At 36.4% G+C, this 24738-nt stretch overlaps 1 protein-coding gene across 3 annotated transcripts in view; it reads right to left on the bottom strand.

Annotated features, from left to right (window-relative positions):
• Positions 1 to 24738, bottom strand: part of SMCHD1 (structural maintenance of chromosomes flexible hinge domain containing 1) — a 155120-nt gene that overhangs the window by 49403 nt on the left and 80979 nt on the right. For all 3 annotated transcript variants that reach the window (XR_009213508.1, XM_032152699.2, XM_058438574.1), the window contains 9 exons: positions 22282 to 22430; positions 21314 to 21402; positions 16393 to 16511; positions 13296 to 13463; positions 9245 to 9370; positions 6796 to 6875; positions 6411 to 6568; positions 5076 to 5191; positions 3918 to 3982 (listed from right to left, as the gene is read on the bottom strand). Coding sequence is in view for 2 of the 3 variants with exons in the window: in XM_032152699.2 (XP_032008590.1) it covers positions 3918 to 3982; positions 5076 to 5191; positions 6411 to 6568; positions 6796 to 6875; positions 9245 to 9370; positions 13296 to 13463; positions 16393 to 16511; positions 21314 to 21402; positions 22282 to 22430 (1070 nt within the window). In the remaining variant the exon portion in view is untranslated. The remainder of the gene's footprint in view (positions 1 to 3917; positions 3983 to 5075; positions 5192 to 6410; positions 6569 to 6795; positions 6876 to 9244; positions 9371 to 13295; positions 13464 to 16392; positions 16512 to 21313; positions 21403 to 22281; positions 22431 to 24738) is intronic.

Genomic DNA, 24738 nt, shown 5'->3' with positions numbered 1-24738 from the left:
TATAAGTTCCTCCTAAGAATAAACCAAGACTGAGGGAAAAATTTCTCCTACTTTTGTGAGGCCTATGTGATGTAGACAGCAAACTAAGAATTTGTAAGAAAGAAAATGCAGGTTAATTTCAAACTTCAAAGTAGATGCAAAAATCCTAAGAAAATACTAGCAAAACACCTCCATCGATATATAAAAATAATACAACATGATAAAAATGGGTTTATTCCAGTAATTGCAAGATTGGCTGACCATTCAGAAAACTAAAGTACTATGATTACATTAGAAAGTAAAGGAATAATGTCTTAAAGGATATTTTTTGAAAGTAAAGGAAAAATATCACATAGTGCCTCAACAGATGATGAAATCTAAAGTCAACTTATAATTAAGACTTAGAAATGAACAGTTTGATAAAAGACTTATTAAGACTCAGAAACGAACAGTTTAATAAAAGAAAAACTCTAAGGCAAACATCACACTTAGTGGTGGAATGTTGAAATGCTCCCTTTGAGATTCGAAACCAGATTAGGATGATCACTCTCATCAAGTCTATTTAACATTTTGCTGTAAATCCAAGATGCTGTGGTATGATAAGAAAAAGAAAACACACAGCCGAATCACAATGTCAGGAGATGGAGACCACCCTGGCTAACACGGTGAAACCCTGTCTCTACTAAAAATACAAAAAATTAGCTGGGCGTGGTGGCAGGTGCCTATAGTCCCGGCTACTCAGGAGGCTGAGGCAGGAGAATGGCATGAACCCGGGAGGCGGAGCTTGCAGTGAGTGAAGATCGTGCCACTGCACTCCAGCTTGGGAGACAGAGCGAGACTCCGTCTCAAAAAAAAAAAACAAACAAAAAACAAACAAAGAAATAAAGACAAAGAAAATACACAAAAACTGGAAAATAACAAACCTACTATTATAAATCAGACATTTTTATTAAATCCCAAAGAATCTACAAATAAAATTAGAGCCAGGAGTGGTGGCTCACATCTGTAATCCCAGCACTTTGGGAGGCTGAGGTGGGAGGATTGCTTGAACTCAGGAGTTCAAGACCAGCAATGAGACCTTGAGTCCACAAAAATTAAAAAATCAGCCAAGTGTGGTGGCATGGGCCCGTAGTCCCAGCTAGTTGGGAGGCTAAGGCAGGAGGGTTGTTTTAGCCCAAGAGTTTAAGACAAGCCCAGACAACATAGTAAGACCTTGTCTCCACAAAAAATAAAATAGTAAGTCAGGTGTAGTGGTGTGGGTCTGTAGTCCCAGCTACCTGAGAGGCTGAGGTAGGAAGATTGCTTGAGCCTGGGAGGTCAAGGCTACAGTGAGCCATGATTGCACCACTGCACTACAGCCTGGGTGACATAGTGAGACCCTGTTTCTAAATAAATAAATTAATTAATTAAAATAAGAAATAAGGGAGTTTAACAAAGATAACTGCTACAAGGTCAATATACATAAATCAATTGAATCTCTATAACCAAAAACAACAGAAAATAAAAATGTTTTAGGAGATACCATTTACGATGGACCTCATGTGATCTGCCTGCCTCTGCCTCCCAAAGTGCTGGGATTATAGGTGTGAGCCACCGCACCCGGCCTCACACTATACATTAAAAAAAAAAAAAAAATCAATTCCAAGTATAACTGTACAAAAAGAACACAGCAAACATCAAGTGCTATCCTTAGAAAGGCCTGCTTGCAAGATGGGCCCTTGGCAGACATCTGTTGAGTTTAGATTTCAGGAGGGTTCTCACCTTTAACTGATATGAGTGGCTCACATTGCCTAAACCACTGTACTAATACGGTTTATGCTACACACTTGCTTTTCTTCTGAAAATCTGGTATCTGCTAGGCAGAGGCTGCCTATGTGACCACACCCTAACAAAAACCCTGAATGCTGAGTCTCTAGTGAGCTTCCCTGGTTGACAACATTTTATACGCATTGTCACAATTTATTGCTGGGGAATTAAGCACATACTCTGTGACTTCACCAAGACAGAATCCTTGGAAAGTTTCCTCTGTGTCTGGTTTCCCTTGGACATCACCCCATGAGCTTTTTACCTTGCTCATTTCACTTTGAATCCTTTTGTTTCAATAAAACATAGCTATGAGCCCAACTATATATTAAGTCCTGTGAGTCCTCCTGGTGAATCATCAAACCTGCCATTGGTCTTGGGAACCCCCAACACAATAATATAGTAAAATGTGTTGATGACCTAAATGTAAGGAAAGACTTAAACAGGACACAAAGAAGATCAACTATAAAAAAGATGACTAACACATTTGCTTATATAAAAATTAACCACTGCTGTTCAAGATATCATAAAGTGAGAAAGCAAGCCACAGGATAGGCAAAGATGTCTAAACAAAAGGCTTATATCTCTAATATATAAAGAACTCCTACAAATTAATATAAAAAATACAAAAGTTATTAAGATACTCAAAAAAAGGCACTTCACAAAAGGTAATCTAAGTGGCCAATAAATATATGATAAACAGGGAAATGCAAATTAAGAGTAAGTATGATGCCACTCTATTACATGTCCACCAGAAGATTACACCTGAAAAGATCCACAAAACCGTGTTGAGAAGGGCCGGGCACGGTGGCTCATGCTTGTAATCCCACCACCTTGGGAAGCTGAGGCGGGCAGATGGCTTTGAGCTCAGGAGTTCGAGACTAGCCAGAGCAACTTGGTGAAACCCAGTCTCCACACACACACACACACACACACACACACACACACACGCACACACTAAATAAATAAATAAATAAATAAATAAATAAACAAATAAATTTGCTGGGCATGGCAGCACATTCCTGTAGTCCCAGCTACTTGGGAGGCTGAGGCAGGGGGCTCGCTTGAGCCAGGGAGGCAGAGATTGCAGTGAGCCACTGCACTTTAGGCATTGCACTCTAGCAAGGCTATGTATTAAAAACAAACCCTCAAGCTACTCAAGTTAAACATACACATCTATGTTTAACATCTATATTTAACATCTAACATACACATCTATATTTAAATATACACATCTATGAACTTATGACCCAGCAATTTTACTTTTATATGAGCACCAGTGTTATAAACATTATTTGTAATAGCCCAAAATTGAAGATGCAAATAGCCATTAACAGAATGGAAAATTGTAGTGTGTTCACACAATGGACTTCTATTCAGCAATGGAAATGAATGAATTTATAGCTATATGCCACAGAATCTCATGATGCTGAGTGAAAGAAGTCATATGCAAAGGAAAATAATTGTATATCAAGTTCAAAAATGGGCACAACTAAATCAGAGACTATAGAGATGTATGCAAAGATAAACGGAACTCTAAATAAGACCAAATCAGGAGAGGGTTTGTGGTGTGTGCATGTGTGTCTACATGAGTGTGTGCGTGGCATGCACAACAGGAAGGAAGACGGTAATAACTGGAAGAGGTAAGGGGTGCAGCTTGCATGATTGGTCCTTTACCAGTTAGTCTGAAAAAGCACTGAACAAATACAATGAGCATTTTGACCCTATTGATGATAAAGGATTTTTAAAGAAACTTAAGACATAATCTTTTCAGATTTGAAAATGGAGGTCCAGAATGAAGCAGCAACATGTTCAAAGTCACAGAAATGTTAAAAGCCAGTCTAATCTTTATAGAAACCTCCTATATAATAAAAAGTTATAAAGTGCGCTGACAACATAAAAGAATTCTTCTGATGGCTTCGATAGTTTCAAAAGCAAATACAATTTACAAAGCTTAAAACCAATTTAATGCTTAAAAACGAAAACACACCAAAAAACTGACAAAAATTTAGAGACACCAATATTTCTATTTGATCATAAATTACTTTTCCTCAGGTGAGCCCACATGTATCTCCAGGGTTGAATTACTTTGTAACAAGATATGTATTCAAAATATGAAATGTTTTGAGAAATACCTGAAATAGAAGCAGCCATCTTCCTTGTCATTATCTTTTATTTTATTACAACTAAATGTTTCTACCTAGAAAGGGGAGTAGGAGAGAAGGGGAGAGGGGAAAATGACAAAATTTAACATAGTATACTTAGGAGGAAAGCTTATTATATACCTAAACTGAATGTGTATCTGGATTCCATTTATAAACATACAGGTATATATACACATGTATATATCTTCATAATACATGTAAGGTACAATGTGAGATTAGTGACAGTGGAAAGACACCCCATTATTAAAAGACACACAATAGAACTTTATGGTGATATTATTTTAAGATAATACCAACTTGATTGGACTGATGGTCTAAATTAAGCAAGCAAAGATTCAGGATTAATTAAGCAAGATAGTTTCCAAAACCAATGATTAAAATGAACCATAAATGTTGAATTAGATTATTATATCAGGACACTGATAAACTTTAGTTCCCAATTTTAGATTTATTTCAGATCTGCATTACCCAATATGGTAGCCAATGGCTACGTGTGACTACTGGGCACGTGAAATGTGGCTGGTCTGAACTGATATACAGTGTAAAATAAACACCAAATTTCATAGACTTGGTAAGATAAAAGAACGTAAAATCCCAGCAATAATTTTTAAACTACTGAATATATGTTGAAATGGTAACTTTTGAAATATTAGGCTAAAAACATTAGAATTTTACTTACTTCTTTTTAGCTTTTACATGTAGCTACTAGAAAGCAGACACACCAGGTGTGATCTTTCTACTGGACAGCACTGTTCTAGACCCTCTAACTCTCTCTCCACTCTCTTTCAAGCAGTCTATCAATCCTCTCTACTATCTCATTTTCTATATTATCCCCTCATATTTAATAGCTTCTGCCTTGTGCTACTGTCCTTCAGATGAAATAATTTTAATGTGTAGGCATCTTAAAATGTTAAGAAAAATCACAATGTAGACTACTCTTTTTCAATAGCATCAACCTTTAATTTTGAAACATACATTGATGTAATTTCTTTAACCCCAAGGAATGAAGTAAATTAACTTCCATTTCTCAAATTTATATAACATTATATATTTACATTAAATGAGATTTAGTTTTAAGTTAAATGTAAGAACTATTTTTAACTTCAAAAAATGCTTCCCATGACTCACATTTGCTGGGGGTCGGTTCCCACTGGTAGACAGCTTCCACATTTTCATGGAAATACGTGCTGGATTAATATTTTTAATGATACTGTCATCTTCAGAAATAACACTAATCATAAAATCTGTCATGGTAAACATTAAAAAATTATTTTCTTTCTAGTTCAATTAATGGATATGGTTAAATAATTCTATGCCTTAAAGCAAACATCTCATTTAAATGTTTAAAGCACACGTTATTTAAATGTTAATACAATTCTGATGAAGAAATGTACAAATTCTAGCACACAAGACCAAAAAGACTAGAATGTATACTCAGCAACTTAGAGTTAGGCCAATTGGTCATAGCACGATATGCTTTATGTATTCCAAGAACAGAATATTTACTTTCTTGTATGATTTTCAATAGCATACAATAGCCAAAAGATCAATATATATAATATTCCCATTATATTTACCACCTGTAACATTCATTTGGCACCTGTTATTAATTTTTTAATCACAGGAAATAGATATCCCTGAAATAGATTTAAAACTTTATATATGGTATAGTCTACTTTATAAAGTAAAAAAAAGCTATGTATACATGTAACTTAATTATTAAAAATTATTGTTAAAAATTTTTAAATCTAAACTTTGAGGTGCTTCATTCACTACTTAAAACTATGTACAGGGATTCATCCTTTTAAGAAACAGAAGTCTTCCAGAAACTTATTTGTGTAAAGCAAAAACTAATTTCCTATTGACTTAACATCTGCCACATGATATTGAAATCATTTGCTTCACTGTCTCCTACATTAGACTGAGCATACTGAAAACTGTCTTATTCGTTTTTGTAACTCAGAGCACAGCATAGTATTTTAACATAGCAGTATTTAATAAATGTTTGCTGTTCTGAAATATCTTTAATCATAGATGCTGATGTGATATATTTTCACTAAAATTAAGCTAAATGATTCTAGTTATGATGGGTTTAAGATCACAACACAATATTTAGTAGAGCATAACTCCGTAATTCTCACCATTTAGTTCCTATTTCTTTTACACAATTTCACAATTCAGTGAATGTACAAACACCACCTGAATTAATTACCTCAGCCTATCAGTTTATGTATGAACTTTCAGTTAATTCTTGACATTAAAATAAATGCAAGACATGGGAAAGAGAGTAGGCATTGCTAAGTCAAATATATTTTCTTTGCCACTTAAGAGGCTATTTTTTTAAAAAAGGCTATTATGAGCATGATTTTTTACTGTGCTGAAAATCTAGGATAAGTAATTTATTCCACTAATGTACAAAGCAAATTATCATTATAGATTTATGTATGTATGTGAAATACTCACCAGTGAAAAGACCCCCTGCTAAGAAGGATGCATCTTTGTCATATTTAACATTGAGACGAACGGGTTTTTCTGGGTCTGGAAGAATCATTAATTTAATTACAGGTCCTTCTATGATACTTTTGTTATAGATGGCTTTAACCTGAAGAGTATGCTCTCCCCTAACAAAACAAAAGAGGAGAGGGGTTCAAATTACATTAGTTAATAATCTAAAAATTCTGAGACAATTTACGCAAAGTTCAACTCTTAGAAAAACCTCTCAACTTCCATTCAGTCCCAACTCTTGCCTAACATTAAACAGAAGGATAGTCATTACTTGTAACTTCGGCAAGCAGTAAGAAAAATGAATCTCTGTAACACCAACAACTATCAAACTTTTGGTTCTTACCTAGCAGCAAAAACACTGAATACTCCCAAATTAGCCCTGCCTTTCTCATCTGTTTTATGCTGTTGGTTTGAAGGCATGAGCTAAAAACAAAACAAAACAAAACAAAATGGTTAATTAGAAAATTCTAGAGATCAATCAAGTTCTTTTCTTCCATTACAATGTTCTTTCCCTCTATTCCTATTTTAAAAGCAGTATTTGCATACTTCTAAAATCTAAATTTTAAAAATCTGAACTAGTTGGAATAATGTAGCATGTAATGATATAATCCAAAGTAGAATAACAATCACTCATCTTCATCAATTTCACTAGAATTTAATGTATTTCAGTTACTAAGTTGCAGATTTCTAGTTCACTGTTTCAATATCACTGATACATCAAATGAAGTTTGTTTACACAAACATTGAAGGTATATTCTAAAGCTGGGGCAGGTAAAGGGGACTGCACTGGAGAAATATATACTGTACACACATACTCAAGTCAAAGCATCATAGCACTATCTTCATTCTTCATTTTTCTCTTGAATGTCTACTCAGATACAGTTCTCAAATTTTTGCTGCAATACTACATTCACAGTGATAACCAAGCTTTCACTTTCAAGAGATTAAGAATCAGTGGCCACATTTCCTAATAACTGATTTAGAAGGGTCTCTCAGCCTTTTACAGATGGTTCTCCAGAAACTAGAATCATATCTTTATTCTGGGGTTGAAAATAATCATTGTCTAACTCTACTGGAAGCAAACATTCAGAATAACAGTGAATTTGAAGACCACAGTAGAAGAAAAATCAGACTTTCTCCCAAACCCTAAAACCCACCTCAACTTAACAGAACCTAAAAAGTAGGTAATAATGGTACATGCAGATAGGAAAAGCAATAGCTGAAGAGGAAAAAATGAGAAAGGGTACTTGAAATGATAGGATGAAATCCTATGTTTATACCTGTCCCAATTACCCTCTGGTCTATTGTCTCTCAACCCATCTTTCTCAAAGTATGTCTCCCATCTGGGTATCAAATCCTTACTGCTAAGCCAGAGAAGTAAGTCTTTTCAGGTCTTATAGCAGCAATATCATAGCCTCATTTAACAGACTCATTTAAAAACTCCAACTGTAATTACTATGAAAACAGGTCCATGTGTAACAAGCCACTCTTGGCACTTAAATCTTCCATATGACTTTTAAGATCACCTTTTCAGGTTCTGGGAAATCCCTGTTGGGATTCTGATTGAACTATAAATAATTGCAAGAGAATATCATCTTTACATAATATCAGCTGGTTTCTCCATTACATTTATATTTATTTTTTATATGTGGAGGGATACTCAAAATTGTATGACTATGACCCCAACTCCCTCTGGCTTGCCTAGCAACAGCCTGGCTGGGACCAATGAATTCCCTTCAACAAACAGAGGAGACAGTATACAAATACAACTTTATGGCCAGGCGCAGTGGCTCACACCTGTAATCCCAGCACTTTGGGAGGCCAAGGCAGGTGGATCACCCGAGGTCAGGAGTTTGAGACCAGCCTGGCCAACACGGTGAAACCCCGTATGTACGAAAAATACAAAAATTAGCTGGGCATGATGGCACACGCCTGTAATCCCAACTACTCAGGAGGCTGAGGCAGGAGAATCGCTTTGAACCTGGGAGGCAGAGGTTGCAGTGAGCCAAGATCACCCCATTGCACTCCAGCCTGCGCGTTGAGCGAGACTCTGTCTCAAAAAAAAAAAAAAAATTATACACACACACACACACGCACACACAACTTTGCAAAGACTAGCAGCTTTTCCTCTTTCCCCTAGAAGGAGCGCCTCCAACTTTGTACCAGCCACTAGATCCCATGCAGCTTCTCAATACTTATAGGAATAAATGATACCTAATCTTGAACTTTCTGGTAGTCAAGACTGTTCCCAAACTTTACAAGACCATGTTCATACTTGTTCCATAAAAAGAACAATAAAGGGCAGAAGCCTCACCCTAGAATATACCAGTATGTTCCAGTAGCTCTGCCCAGGATCTGGTAGCTCTTCATAAGGTAAGTAGAGGACAGGTACCTGCATGACTTTTTTTGTTTATCCTCACCATGTATGTTTCCCAATAATGCCTGTTCCTTAATCCATTCTGTAGGTCACTGTGATATGTCTTCATTCACTTTGTCAGTGTTAATTATCTATTTATTCATCCTAATCTGAAATGCAAGTTTTACTAGCACTATATAAGAAACACTAAAACAGCCATAACTGTACAATGTTAGCCCCTTGTTGTACTACTGTAAGATATAAACGCTACTTCCTCAAAATAATTTTAAAAATTTGAGGTTTATTTACACTAAGCAATAATAAAGATTATGTAAAATACATTTTTTAGAAAAGAAGTAATATGACAGCGAAAGATACTATCATGAAAATGAAATCCAGAATTTTAAATGAAGATGTAAGGAAGTTTAAAACTTACCTTTAAATTGCTAGCTTTTGTAAGACTTATTTTAACGTGTTGTACCGGTGCTGGATTATCCCACTGATCACAAAGTTGAACAACAATAGGGTTCTGTAAATCTCTTCCATTAATCACTGGAATGCACTGAAAAGAACAGAAATATTTTAAGAAACACTCAAATATATGGGCCAAACAATGCAATTACTTGTATATTTGTGTAACAATCACTTAATTTATCTCTGTTCTATTTGCAAATGGCTTCTCTGGTCAATGAAAATGAACTTTTGAAAGCCAACTAAATCATGTGACCCTCTTATCGAAATGATAAATGATCTGAAAAAAGAAAAACCAACACCCGACATTACAGTCTTCCCTCAGTATCCACAGGAGATTGGTTCTAGACCCCAGTGGATACCAAAAGCTACAGATACTCTTTTATATAAAATTGCACAGTATTTGCATATAACCTAAGCATCCACTTGAAATCATCTTTAGATTACTTATAACATCTAATACAATGCAAATGCTATGTTAAGTACTAGAATGTGTTCAACAGAAACAGAAACCTATCTTTGGTTCTCAGATTTAGCATTGGCAATCTGTAGTTTAGCTTCTCCCTCAGTCAACGTTCAGCTCTCTGCCATTGTGCATTAAAAGCAGTAACATGGCTTTCTAGCCCTTGGTTAAATAGGACTATTCACTGATGATCTACACTGTCTTGTTGACTTAAAATGCTTCTTGCTGTTTCCCTAGCTAGGATGTAAAGCTGTATAATTCTAGAAATCTGCCTACTGACCTACTAACATTGGGCACATCAAAGGAAACACAGTGTTAAACAAGATACCTGACAAAAGCCCAATCCTCTGGGTCAACATTTTAAAAGTTTACAAAAGATAGAAGGGAACTAAAGGACAACAACAAAAAAAACTGATTTATCACCTCTCCTCTAACAAGAATGTTCCTTCTGCTTCTTCTACCCCCTACTCTTAACTGAGGTAGTTGGTTACCAGATTATGGGAAAAGGCTGCTGAAAATGGAAAGAAAAATTAAGTTTGCTATAGATAGGACATTATGAAAAAAACCAAAGACCCTTGAGATTGGTTTAGTTATGTCCCTCTACCATAAAGTTTACACAGCTACAGCCATGTTCCCTCTGCCAAAGTTTATAAAAAGCTTGAATTTTGAAAACTGCTGAGTTTCCAAATGTAAACATACAGTATTTCATTCCTAATCAAATAACTGTTTACCCAAACTACCTTTAAAGGACAGTCTAAGTTTTTAAAGGACTCCTATCTACTTTTAAAGGTTATCTTTAAGTAAATGACTTGTAGTCCAAACTGCTAATAATAACGTTTTCTAGAAAATAGTAGAAAAAGCAAATTTCCAAAATCAAATGTTCACAAGCATTTTAATATCACATTTAATGTCACTTTTTAATACTGGCATGTTAATATTTCAGAATTTCAATTTCCTCATTTACTTGTCCCCCCCTTTTTTTTTTTACTTTTTTACAGAAACAAATTCTCACTATGTTGCCCCACCTGGTCTCGAACTCCTGGGCTCAAGCAATTCTTCCACCTTGGTCTCTCAAAGTGTTGGGATTACAAGGCATGAGCCACTGCACCTGGCCAGTTCCCTCATTTATAAAGAATAATATATGTATTTATTAATACACATCTATTTTTCTATTCATCATGTTTATGTATTATATCAGTTCCTCCTCTCTGCACAGATCCTATCAGGGGAAGGTGGGTCAGCAATTAAATTAGAAAACTTGGAAAAATTAGATATCAAATAATCATTTTTCTAGCCTCATCTATATATAACCATATCTCAAAAGACTGATATATTAGTTTATGTTTTATTTTAAATTTCTGGATTATTATGGATCTACAAATAACTCTTATAATAAATTTTTGAGCTAACAAGCTGCCATTACTTTTTATATTTGTCCCCCAAAACGACATAGGACAAACGTGTCCAGATTTTTTCCACATTAAAACTGTTTCATACAACTGTTTCAGGTAATAGTCAATCAACAAATACTTCATTGGCATCAGTAGGTATAAAAAGTGGGTTAATTTGCCGGGCGCGGTGGCTCACGCCTGTAATCCCAGCACTTTGGGAGACCGAGGCGGGCAGCTCACAAGGTCAGGAGATCGAGACCATCCTGGCTAACACGGTGAAACCCCGTCTCTACTAAAAATACAAAAACAAAATTAGCCGGGCATGGTGGTGGGCGCCTGTAGTCCCAGCCACTTGGGAGGCTGAGGCAGGAGAATGGTGTGAACCCCGGGGGGCGGAGCCTGCAGTGAGCCGAGATCGTGCCACTGCACTCCAGCCTGGGTGAAAGAGCGAGACTCCGTCTCAAAAAAAAAAAAAAAAAAAAACTGGGTTAATTTATGTTTTGTAAATGCTCCCAGAAAAAAAAAATGCACTGGCTTTTCAGTAAAATCCTTTAGTCACACTATTATTCTAAAAACCGTGTTTTATGAAGCCCACTCTCATAACCAGTTTTATCTGCTTTTTAAACTCACACAAGTGAAAAAGAGCAATCTCAAACTAAGGCATGAGCATGTTAACCTTTCTTAGATGACCTGCCCCTTTACTAAGATAAATTCACCTACTACCATGATTGTGTGAGTTCATTTTCTTTTACAGAAAACGTGGGCTGGGAACGGTGGCTCACACCTGTAATCCCAGAACTTTGGGAGAATGAGGCAGAAGAATCGCTTGGGCCCAGGTGCTCAAGATCAGCTTGGTCAACACGGTGAAACCCAGCCTCTATTAAAAATAAATTTTTTAATTTTTTAAAATAAAAATTGTTTCAAAGTTAGCTATCACATCAACAGTTAAAGTCCTGGCTGGGTGCAGTGGCTCACGCCTGTCATCCCAGCACTTCAGGAGGCCAAGGCGGACATATCGCCTGAGGTCAGAAGTTTGAGACCAACCATGGCCAACAGGTGAAACTCTATCTTTATTTAAAATACAAAATTAGCCGGGAATGGTGGCACATGCCTGTAATCCCAGCTACTTGGGAGGCTGAGGCAGGATAATCACTTGAACCCAGGAGGTGGAGGTTGCAGTGAGCCAAGATCGTGCCAATGCACTCCACACTCCAGCCTGGGTAACAAGAGTGAAACTCTTTCAAAACAAAAACAAACAAACAAACAAACAAACCATTAAAGCCCTGCTATTCCATAAGCAAATGCCAAAATCTGGACATTTTAAAACTAGAATTCCATCAAAGGACACAAAATTTCAGCTACGAGTATTAAGTTCAAAAGATCTATTGTATGATGATGACTACAGTTAATAGTATGTTACTATTCTTTAAAACTGCTTCATCTATTGCATGTCCTCTCCATGACAAGATGATTCTTCAAAACTGCTGAGAGAATAGATTTCAAATGTTTTCACCACAAAAAAAGTATGTGGATATGTGTGTTAATTAGCTTGATTTAGCCATTCCACAATGTATACATATTTCAAAATATGCTGTACACAATAAATATGTACAATTTTTGTCTGTCAATCAAATTAGAATTCTAAAACTTCAGTAAAAAGAAATCAACAGATTTGACAGACATTTACAAAATTAGTATTTAAAATTTAAGTACTTGCATAGGAAGGCATACTGAAGTATTTATGGATATGACTTGATGTCTGAGATATGCTTTTTAAAACTCCAGGAAAAAGTTATTAGATTAGTATAAGAGAACAAAGAACAAAATTGGCAAAAATCAGTAACCGTAGAAACTAGGTAATTGGCACATGGGAGTTTGCTACACTATTCTTTTTATTTTTATGCATGTTTGAAATCCTCTGTAATGTAGTTTTTAAGATCTGAATTATTACACTCATTATTTTTAACAAATGAGGACACAATGATGAATCAAATAACAAAGTATTAAGACTCACATTACCTTGCTCTTTTGTTATTTTTACTGTTAACAACTGTTAGTTGTTACTTCAGCAACAAAATATATCTATTCTGATCCACTGACAATCTGAAAGTAATAAGCCATGTGATACTAAATTCTTTCAGTGAAGACATGAAGTGACTTACCTCCTTTAGTTCTGGCCAGTCTATAAGGAGAAGTTTAGCAGGAGGTCCAGAAATTAGTTGCACTCGAATAAAGTCAGAAAACTCGCGCCAAGTAAAACAAAGATCCTTATTTCCAGGAGGACCTGGAATAAATTTGATGCCTCTTACACTTATACTGTGTGTGTTTTCCTATTGAGAAAGACAGGGGGTATCACTTAGTGTTCAGAAAAACAAAATAAAATGTTTTGTCATTAACCCATGGGCATACAGATGTGTTTCTTGGTAACATGACAGAAAATAAATTGCACCCATGCAATAATGGCATGCCATACATTTTATTTTCAAGAGAGGAGAAACTGAATTTTTTTTCTTTCAAGGGGTAGGGGATCTAAAAGGTTCTGGCAATGTCTCTTTATCTTATCTTTTCTTAATTTCCCTCTTCTTTATACTTCCTCCTTTCTGCTACCTGAATAGCTTTTATACTTGTTCTTTCCCTCTGTTTGCAACATTATTTACCAGATATACACACTGTTTTTCTTTAGATTTCTGTACATGATACCTTAATAAGAGGCTCTTCCCTGATCACCTTACTTATTGGCATACTATCTATCCCTTTCCTTATTTCATTTTTCTTACCTCTTATTTCTCATCTATTGCATGTCCTCTCCATGACAAGATAATTTCCACAAGGGCAGGAGCTTTGTCACTACTCAATCTCTATTACTTAGAATAATGCCTAACACATCGTATTAATGAGAATCAATGAAACTAGCCTATAATCTTTGCAATATGACTGAATGATTCCACAATGGCGTGAGTACTGTAGTATTCGTATTTTAATGGTGACCCATTTATTCATCTTAAATTCATCTTAAATTTCTACTAGGTACAAATCTACTTCATCAAAATTTTATTTGTTTTTGTTTCTGGGCTGCTGTAACAATATTTCACCAAAATTTTAAAATCAGGCCAGGCACAGTGGCTCCTGACTATAATCCCAGCACTTTACGAGGCCAAGGCAGAAGGATCCCTTGAGCCCAGGAGTTCACGACCAGCCTGGGCAACACAGTAAGACCCCATCTCTACGAAAAAATTTTAAAATTAGCCAGGTGTAGTGGCATGTGTCTACAGTCCCAGCTAGTTGGGAGGCTCTGGTGGGAGGATCACTTGAGCCCAGGAGGTCGAAGTTACGGTGAGCCATATTCACACCACTGCACTGCACTACAGCCTGGGAAAAAGAGTGAGATCCTGTTTCGAAAAATTAAATAAACAAATCAGAGAGAAAACTTCACGTTTTATGTTCTCAAACAATGATCTGTAGAACAGAATATTTTATGTAAAAAGTCACTGTAAAATTATCAAAATTAATCTCTCCAAAAAGCCCAATAAGCACAGAAGAATTTTTCAATATTCAGAAAACAAATTAGACAGATATTCCTTAGTAAAATGTACTGAAGTTCAAAATATGTGAAGTCTATCTTAGGGTTCCAAATTTGATAGCCCTTCTGAACCAAAAGCCCTTCTGAAGGGGTGATTTCTTTTTAAAGTCATGTTGGAAGTTGTTCTGGTTTTATTTCAAATCTCGGAAATGAAATTGCACTTACAAATTGTAGATGGGTAGAAACAATTAAACACACAATTCCGAAAATGAGCCAAGATAGTATACATCAATTACAGAAAGACAGAAGTAGAAAAAAAGTCTACTTGGCTGGACAGTAAAGAGCTATGGAGAGAGAAAGGGGTGAGATTATGGTAGGGTGGAATACTATAGGTATTACAGGCCATACTAAGGCAATGGATTTCCAATGCAGTAGAATGTAACATGCTGATAGGTCTAATGGGTAGCATGAGAACTGAAAATTGACCCCTGGATTTGGTCAGGTAGAACAGAGCAGAAAAACATGATCAGAGTGGCTTGCTACAGAATGACAGAAAAGGACGTGAAAACATACAACTCTTCCAAGGAGTTTTACTATAAAATGGAGGAGGACAGTAGATGGACAGGAATACAGGGCCAAAGGAAGCTTTGCTGGTTTTTCTAGAGGGATTTTTCCTTTTGTTTGTTTAAGATGAGAGACATTCCAGCATGTTTACATGCTGGTGGGACTGATCTAGTGGAAGAGATAACTGAAGACGTAGGAAGACAGGTTTTAATTTAGGAGCAATTAGGAGCCTGTGCGCAGAGTGACAGGAAGCAGGGATTGTTTATTCATAACAGGAGCACATTTATTTTCTGATTTCATCTACCTGTAGGGTGAAGTTAGAAAATGGAAGAACCTAAAAGTCAAAGAGCACATTTTATCATTGTGGAGGGAACAAAATATCAAAGTTTTGCAGCAGTGAAAATGATGCTCGACATTAGAAAATAGCAGAATAGATTACTGGAGACAGAAACTCTAGTTAGAAGGGAAACATGGAAGTTATTTTTGTGACTGCCCTGTTAAGAAAAAGTGTAATAGAGACTCTCGAAGGAGGAAAAGTTTTAAAAAGCATTCAATGATCTAAATAAATTTAACTTCCCTTTGACCTGAGAGATATTCTCTCTCACCCACTGTGGACTACTACTGGCAGGTTCCTTGAAGACCCAACTCCAGCATGTCCTTTTCCCTAAAGCTGTCTTTACTTCTCTAAGCAGAGTACAGCATGCTTGTTTGTTTTAAACTGAGAGAATTCCACCAGAGTTTTTATTTTTTAAGCCAACATGAATTAACTGCACAGTTGCAAACCTTTATAATGATTTTTCTCCTCATCATCCTGTTAATACAGGGTTTAAACACCAAGAAATTTTATTTAAACAGCTACTATGAAAAGCTATCAAAAAAATCTATATACCACAATCTTTACGGATAAAATGGTATGACGTCTGGAATTTGCTTCAAAATGATATGGTATGGGGAGAATGATGACTGTTGAAGATGATGGGAACACAAGAAATACTCATTCTATGTTTATTTCTGAATATGTTCAAACTTTTTCAAGTTTTTTAAATGCCTTTTAGGCCTCTTCAATTTAAAAACTAAAATGAAACTTTTTTGTTATACTAGTTTTTCCTAAACTTTTTGTTACACATACAACAATAGAATGAACCAAACCAAAATGGTATAGAAAGTAACCATACCTGAAAGGTTGTTTTCAAATTTGAGCTATCAAGTCCAACCCCAGCAATTGACAAAGAAGATAAAGAACTTGGTGAAAATGCTTGAATCTGATTTCCGTACTGATCCGTAATTATTATAACTAAAAAAGGGGAAAGTTTTATTTTAGTATTATCTTTTAATAGAAGATGTAATTTTCTAGACATAAGAAAAAATACATATGAATCCATTCATACATGTACATTATACTTTTATGTTTAAAAAAGAATTTTTTGTTTGTTTGTTTATTATTATACTTTAGGTTTTAGGGTACATGTGCACAATGTGCAGGTTTGTTACATATGTATCCATGTGCCATGTTGGTGTGCTGCACCCATTAACTCGTCATTTAGCATTAGGTATATCTCCTAACGCTGTCCCTCCCCCTATCCCCACCCCACAACAGTCCCCGGAGTGTGATGTTCCTCTTCCTGTGTCCACATGTTCTCACTGTTCAATTCCCACCTATGAGAATATGCGGTGTTTGGTTTTTTGTCCTTGTGATAGTTTACTGAGAAAGATGGTTTCCAGTTTCATCCCTGTCCCTACAAAGGACATGAACTCATCATTTTTTATGGCTGCATAGTATTCCATGGTGTATATGTGCCACATTTTCTTAATCTAGTCTATCGTTGTTGGACATTTGGGTTGGTTCCAACTCTTTGCTATTGTGAATAGTGCCGCAATAAACATACGTGTGCATGTGTCTTTACAGCAGCATGATTTATAGTCTTTTGGGTATATACCCAGTAATGGGATGGCTGGGTCAAATGGTATTTCTAGTTCTAAGTCCCTGAGGAATCGCCACACTGACTTCCACAATGGTTGAACTAGTTTACAGTCCCACCAATAGTGTAAAAGTGTTCCTATTTCTCCACATCCTCTGCAGCACCTGTTGTTTCCTGACTTTTGAATGATGGCCATTCTAACTGGTGTGAGATGGTATCTCATTGTGGTTTTGATTTGCAATTCTCTGATGGCCAGTGATGATGAGCATTTTTGCATGTGTTTTTTGGCTGCATAAATGTCTTCTTTTGAGAAGTGTCTGTTCATGTCCTTTGCCCACTTTTTGATGGGGTTGTTTTTTTCTTGTAAATTTGTTTGAGTTCATTGTAGATTCTGGATATTAGCCCTTTGTCAGATGACTAGGTTGCGAAAATTTTCTCCCGTTTTGTAGGTTGCCTGTTCACTCTGATAGTAGTTTCTTTTGCTGTGCAGAAGTTCTTTAGTTTAATTAGATCCCATTTGTCAATTTTGGCTTTTGCTGCCATTGCTTTTGGTGTTTTAGACATGAAGTCCTTGCCCATGCCTATGTCCTGAATGGTATTGCCTAGGTTTTCTTCTGGGGTTTTTATGGTTTTAGGTCTAACATGTAAGTCTTTAATCCATCTTGAATTAATTTTTATATAAGGTGTAAGGAAGGGATCCAGTTTCAGCTTTCTACATATAGCTAGCCAGTTTTCCCAGCACCATTTATTAAATAGGGAATCCTTTCCCCATTGCTTGTTTTTGTCAGGTTTGTCAAAGATCAGATAGTTGTAGATATGTGGCATTATTTCTGAGGGCTCTGTTCTGTTCCATTGATCTATGTCTCTGTTGTGGTACCAGTACCATGCTGTTTTGGTTACTGTAGCCTTGTAGTATAGTTTGAAGTCAGGTAGCGTGATGCCTCCAGCTTTGTTCTTTTGGCTTAGAACTGACTTGGCGATGCGGGCTCTTTTTTGGTTCCATATGAACTTTAAAGTAGTTTTTTCCAATTCTGTGAAGAAAAGTCATTGGTAGCTTGATGGGGATGGCATTGAATCTATAAATTACCTTGGGCAGTATGGCCATTTTCACGATATTGATTCTTCCAACCCATGAGCTTGGAATGTTCTTCCATTTGTTTGTATCCTCTTTTATTTCATTGACCAGTGGTTTGTAGTTCTCCTTGAAGAGGTCCTTCACATCCCTTGTAAGTTGGATTCCTAGGTATCTTAATCTCTTTGAAGCAATTGTGAATGGGAGTTCACTCATGATTTGGCTCTCTGTTTGTCTGTGATTGGTATACAAGAATGCTTGTGATTTTTGTACATTGATTTTGTATCCTGAGACTTTGCTGAAGTTGCTAATCAGCTTAAGGAGATTTTGGGCTGAGACGATGGGGTTTTCTAGATATACAATCATGTCATCTGCAAACAGGGACAATTTGACTTCCTCTTTTCCTAATTGAATACCCTTTATTTCCTTCTCCTGCCTGATTGCCCTGGCCAGAACTTCCAACACTATGTTGAATAGGAGTGGTGAGAGAGGGCATCCCTGTCTTGTGCCAGTTTTCAAAGGGAATGCTTCCAGTTTTTGCCCATTCAGTATGATATTGGCTGTGGGTTTGTCATAGATAGCTCTTATGATTTTGAGATACGTTCCATCAATACCTAATTTATTGAGAGTTTTTAGCATGAAGGGTTGTTGAATTTTGTCAAAGGCCTTTTCTGCATCTATTGAGATAATCATGTGGTTTTTGTCTTTGGTTCTGTTTATATGCTGGATTACATTTATTGATTTGCGTATGTTGAACCAGCCTTGCATCCCAGGGATGAAGCCCACTTGATCATGGTGGATAAGCTTTTTGATGTGCTGCTGGATTCGGTTTGCCAGTATTTTATTGAGGACTTTTGCATCAATGTTCATCAAGGATATTGGTCTGAAATTCTCTTTTTTGATTGTGTCTCTGCCAGGCTTTGGTATCAGGACGATGCTGGCCTCATAAAATGTGTTAGGGAGGATTCCCTCTTTTTCTATTGATTGGAATAGTTTCAGAAGAAATGGTACCAGTTCCTCCTTGTACCTCTGGTAGAATTCGGCTGTGAATCCATCAGGTCCTGGACTCTTTTTGGTTGGTAAGCTATTGATTATTGCCACAATTTCAGAGCCTGTTATTGGTCTATTCAGAGATTCAACTTCTTCCTGGTTTAGTCTTGGGAGGGTGTATTTGTCGAGGAATTTATCCATTTCTTCTAGATTTTCTAGTTTATTTGCATAAAGGTGTTTGTAGTATTCTCTGTTGGTAGATTGTATCTCTGTGGGATCGGTGGTGATATCCCCTTTTTCATTTTTTATTGCATCTATTCGATTCTTCTCTCTTTTCTTATTAGTCTTGCTAGCGGTCTATCAATTTTGTTGATCTTTTCAAAAAACCAGCTCCTGGATTCATTAATTTTTTGAAGGGTTTTTTGTGTCTCTATTTCCTTCAGTTCTGCTCTGATTTTAGTTATTTCTAGCCTTCTGCTAGCTTTTGAATGTGTTTGCTCTTGCTTTTCCAGTTCTTTTAATTGTGATGTTAGGGTGTCAATTTTGGATCTTTCCTGCTTTCTCTTGTGGGCATTTAGTGCTATAAATTTCCCTCTACACACTGCTTTGAATGTGTCCCAGAGATTCTGGTATGTTGTGTCTTTGTTCTCGTTGGTTTCAAAGAACATCTTTATTTCTGCCTTCATTTCGTTATGTACCCAGTAGTCATTCAGGAGCAGGTTGTTCAGTTTCTACGTAGTTGAGCGGTTTTCAGTGTGTTTCTTAATCCTGAGTTCTAGTCTAGATTGCACTGTGGTCTGAGAGACAGTTTGTTATAATTTCTGTTCTTTTACATTTGCTGAGGAGAGCTTTACTTCCAACTATGTGGTCAGTTTTGGAATAGGTGTGGTGTGGTGCTGAAAAAAATGTATGTTCTGTTGATTTGGGGTGGAGAGTTCTGTAGATGTCTATTAGGTCCACTTTGTGCAGAGCTGAGTTCAATTCCTGGATATCCTTGTTAACTTTCTGTCTCATTGATCTGTCTAATGTTGACAGTGGGGTGTTAAAATCTCCCATTATTACTGTGTGGGAGTTTAAGTCCCTTTGTAGGTCACTAAGGACTTGCTTTATGAATCTGGGTGCTCCTGTGTTGGGTGCATATATATTTAGGATAGTTAGCTCTTCTTGTTGAATTGATCCCTTTACCATTATGTAATGGCCTTCTTTCTCTCTTTTAATCTTTGTTGGTTTAAAGTCTATTTTATCAGAGACTAGGATTGCAACCCCTGCCTTAAAAAAGAATGTTTTAACCCAAATGCCCATCAATGATAGACTAGATAAAGAAAATGTGGCACATAGACACCATGGAATACTATGCAGCCATAAAAAATGATGAGTTCATGTCTTTTGCAGGGACATGGATGAAGCTGGAAACCATCATTCTCAGCAAACTAACACAGAAACAGAAAACCAAACACCGCATGTTCTTACTCTTAAAGTGCAAGTTGAACAATGAGAACACATGGACACAGGGAGGGGAACACTACACACCAGGGCCTGTTGGGGAGTCGGGGCTAGGGGAGGGATGGCATTTAAGAGAAATACCTAATGTAGATGACGGGTTGATGGGTGCAGCAAACCACCATGACATGTGTATACCTATGTAACAAACCTGCACCTTCTGCACATGTACCCCAGAACTTAAAGTGTAATGTAAAAAAAAAAAAAGAATTTTTTTAGGAGTACAGTATCACTATTTTGTCCAGGCTGGCCTCAAACCCCTTGGCTCAAGCAATCCTCTCACCTCAGCCTCCTGGGTAACTGGGACTACAGGCATGTGTACCCTGCCAAGCTTACTTTATACTTTTATTGTTAACTTCTAATTAGTAATATTACTTCTAACAAAAGACAAGAATTTTTTCGACAAAATATGTTCATCAAACTGATTTCAAAGCTATGTCAGCCTGGGCAAAGATAACGAAAATACTTCAATCTTATCTGACAACAGATTTTAAACCAATAACATTATATGAACCCAAAAGCTCTCCTTTCAGATTATGTATCTAAAACATTCATGGAAGGAAACACCAGAGAAGTTTTTTTTGTTGTTTGTTTTTTAAAGCAAGCCATACTAACCTACTTCTCCTTGAAGCTCTTGGCCCATCTGTACTGTTTTTCCTCCTTTCATTTCACATTTTAAATGTTTAGGTTCATCAGGAAGTGGTCTGAAATTGTTTAACAAGTTAGAAGTCTTTAGTGACACCATTAATTGAAGTAGTTCCAACATGCTACAGAATAACACATATATAATGTTCATATCCAATAACTCAAATAACACTCCTTCAAATAACTGTTTAATTTATATCATCTGCTATTAATCCAAAAGAAAATAGGAAAAAGACACTTTGCAAAGATAGTAGAGAATATGGACCAAAAATTTACAGACATGTTAAGTCACAGTATTTATGCTGGATTAAAAGGAAATTATGACAAAAAAACAGATGAGTTAACTCATTGAGAGATCTCATTACGGTCAGAATGCAGTAAAATTTGAAAATTTTATCTCAAAAACAGAACTATCCTAAGTGTTGGGAAAAGTACAGAAATGGGTAGAGGAATTAAAGTGCAAGAGGTTATTGGAAAAGAGGTGGCCAAGAAATTGATAGGCCAGTATAAAGGTTTTTCTTACACATTCACTTAATTCTGTCCCTTCAATATGAGTTCTACATATTAACTCTGATTGGACTCTCAGCTTTAAAAATTATCACTAAGCAATGAAAGGATTTTTCCTTCTGAACAACACTGACTGATCACACTGTATCTTTTGTATTTTTCACGTCTTTGTCATTTTGCAGGTGTTTTCACTGTTGCTGGCACTAAACTTTCCTTTAATGAAGGTTCCAGCTACTAGAGGGCCAATTCAGTGCAAGGTTATAGTGATGACAAAAATTAATCGCTATCACCAATGACACTTTATTCCAAAGACAATCTATTATATTTCATAGAAACCATAATATTTTTACATTAAAAACTACTTTCATATATGTGCACTGGAGGAAAGTATTTTGTTGCCATAGGCTGCAAAATATAATGAGTCCACAAACCTTACTGTAAATGCACTTTCCAAAGACACATGATCATCTTGGAATGAAACCTGGCAATAGCGCATATCTTTTACAGATGTTGGTACTTGCACATCAGGAAGCAGACCCTGTAGCAAGTGTTCTTTGTTAATCTCAGGAGTCCAATTAACCTAGGAGAAAAAGATATATTTAAGAATAATAAAGCTTCGTCTGTCTAATGTTCCCTTACTGCCACTTACCTTACTCTTAAAACTACATTATAATCCGTCTTCTTCACCCCCAAGAAAAAAGTCTCTTTATGGTCAGAAATGGTGTGGTTCATATACTACTATGATACAAAGGCATCCTCTTTGTCTTTGTTGTTAATGTTGCCCTATTTTTTAGTGAGATAAAATAAAAATTCTTAAGTCATTTCTTTAGAGCTTTGCCACAAAAGTATCACTGTGGCCATTATCGTTTAAAAGTAACATATAAATCAGATCATGTAATTAATTCTGAAAAGCAATATTCAATTATTTTTTGAAAAGAATCCTATTTACGGGAAGGCTTTGAATGAGATCTAGGTGGACATTATTCTTACTCAGCAAGGTGAGCAAAAAGAAGTTTGATCTAACTTTCTGGCCATACTTTGGCCTTAATTTCTTCTTGGGTGCTTTTAGTTCTGTATTAATTTATATCTCTTACATTCCATATTTTGTCACTTAATCCATACTTTTTCAAGTTGTTTGCTCTACTCTGTCCTTACTATTAAACTCCCAATACTTTCTATTTAAGAATTCTGACCTCAACTTTCTCTCTACTTTTATTTAGCCTTCTATAGTTGTGGTTTTAAAATCACTCATATTCTATTTTTATTTTTGGTTTTTATAGACAAGGTCTTGCTCTGTAGGCCAGGTTGGAGTGCAATGATCATAGCTCACTGGAGCCTCCAATTTCTGGGCTCAAGCAATGCTCCTGCCCGTCTCATGAGTAGTGAGACTACAGGCATGCGCCACCAGGTCTGCCTAATTTTTTGTTGAGATGTGGTCTCACTATGTTGCCCAGGCTGGTCTTAAACTCCTAGCCTCCAGCAATCCTCCCACCTCAGCCTTCCAAAGTGCTGGGATTACATGTGTGTGCCACCACATCTGGCCTTAAAATCACTAATAGTCTTTTTTTAAAAAATTTCTAAATTACACTTTATTTTTCCTCTACTTTTAGGTTCAGTGGGTACATGTACAGGTTTGTTACGTGGGTAAATTGCATGTCACTGAGATTTGGTCTATGAGTTATCTCATCACCCAGGTAATGAGCATAGTACCCAACAGGTAGTTTTTCAACCCTTGCTCCTCTACTACCCTCCCCTCTCTTGGAATCTCCAGTGTCTACTTTTCCTATATTTTTATGTCCGTGTATTTAATGTTTAGCTCCCACTTATAAGTGAGACCATTCAGTATTTGGGTTCCTCTTCCTGCATTAATTCACTTAGGATAATGGCCTACAGCTGCATCCATGTTGCTGCAAAGGACATGATTTTGTTCTTTTTTATGGCTGTGTAGTATTCCGTGGTGTATTTTCTTTATCCAATCCACTACTGATAGGCACCTATGTCTTTGCTGTTGTGAATAGTGCTGAGATAAACAGAGAACTGCATGTATATTTGCTGAAATGGTACATTTTCCTTTGGGTATATATACAGTAATGGTATTGCTGGTTCAAATGGTAGTTCTATTTAAGGTTGAGAAATCTCCAAACTGCTCTCCACAGTGGCTGAACTAATTTACAGTCCCACCGACACTGCATAAGTGTTCCCCTTTCTCCAAAACCTTGCCAACATCTGTTATTTTTTGATGTTTTAAATATAGACATTCTGACTGGTGTGAGATGGTATCTCATTGCTTTTGACTTGCACTTCTCTATGATTATTATGATGTTGAACATTTTTTCACATATTTGCTGACCACATGTATGTCTTTTCTTAACAAGTTATCTGTTCATATCCTTTGCCCATTTTTTAAATGGGGTTGTTTTTTGCTTGTTAAAGTTCCTTATAGATTCTGGATATTAGACCTTTTTAGAATATATAGCTTGTTAACATTTTTTCCCATTCTGTAGGCTGTCTGTTTACACTGTTGGTAGTTTCTTTTGCTGTGCAGCTCTTTAGTTTGATTAGGTCCCACTTGTCAATTTTTGTTTGTGTTGTAACTGCTTTTGGGGACTTGGTCATAAATTCTTTGCCAAGGCCGACATCCAGAATGGCTATTTCCTAGGTTTTCTTCTAGAATTTTTATGGTTTGAAGTTTTACATTTAAGTCTTTAATCCATCCTGAGTTGATTTTTGTATATGGTAAAAGGTAGGGATCCAGTTTCATTCTTCTGCATATGACTAGCCAGTTACCCCGGTACCATTTATTGAATAGGGAGTCCTTTCCCATTGCTTGTTATTGTCACCTTTGTCAAAGATCAGATAGCTGTATGTGTACAGTTTTATTTCTGGGT

This window comes from Hylobates moloch, unplaced genomic scaffold, assembly GCF_009828535.3.
Source record: "Hylobates moloch isolate HMO894 unplaced genomic scaffold, HMol_V3 SCAFFOLD_5, whole genome shotgun sequence".
In the NCBI taxonomy this organism is placed as follows: Eukaryota; Metazoa; Chordata; class Mammalia; order Primates; family Hylobatidae; genus Hylobates; species Hylobates moloch.
The sequence above is the reverse complement of the archived record's forward strand: the minus strand, read 5'-3'. Positions and strand labels throughout refer to the sequence as shown.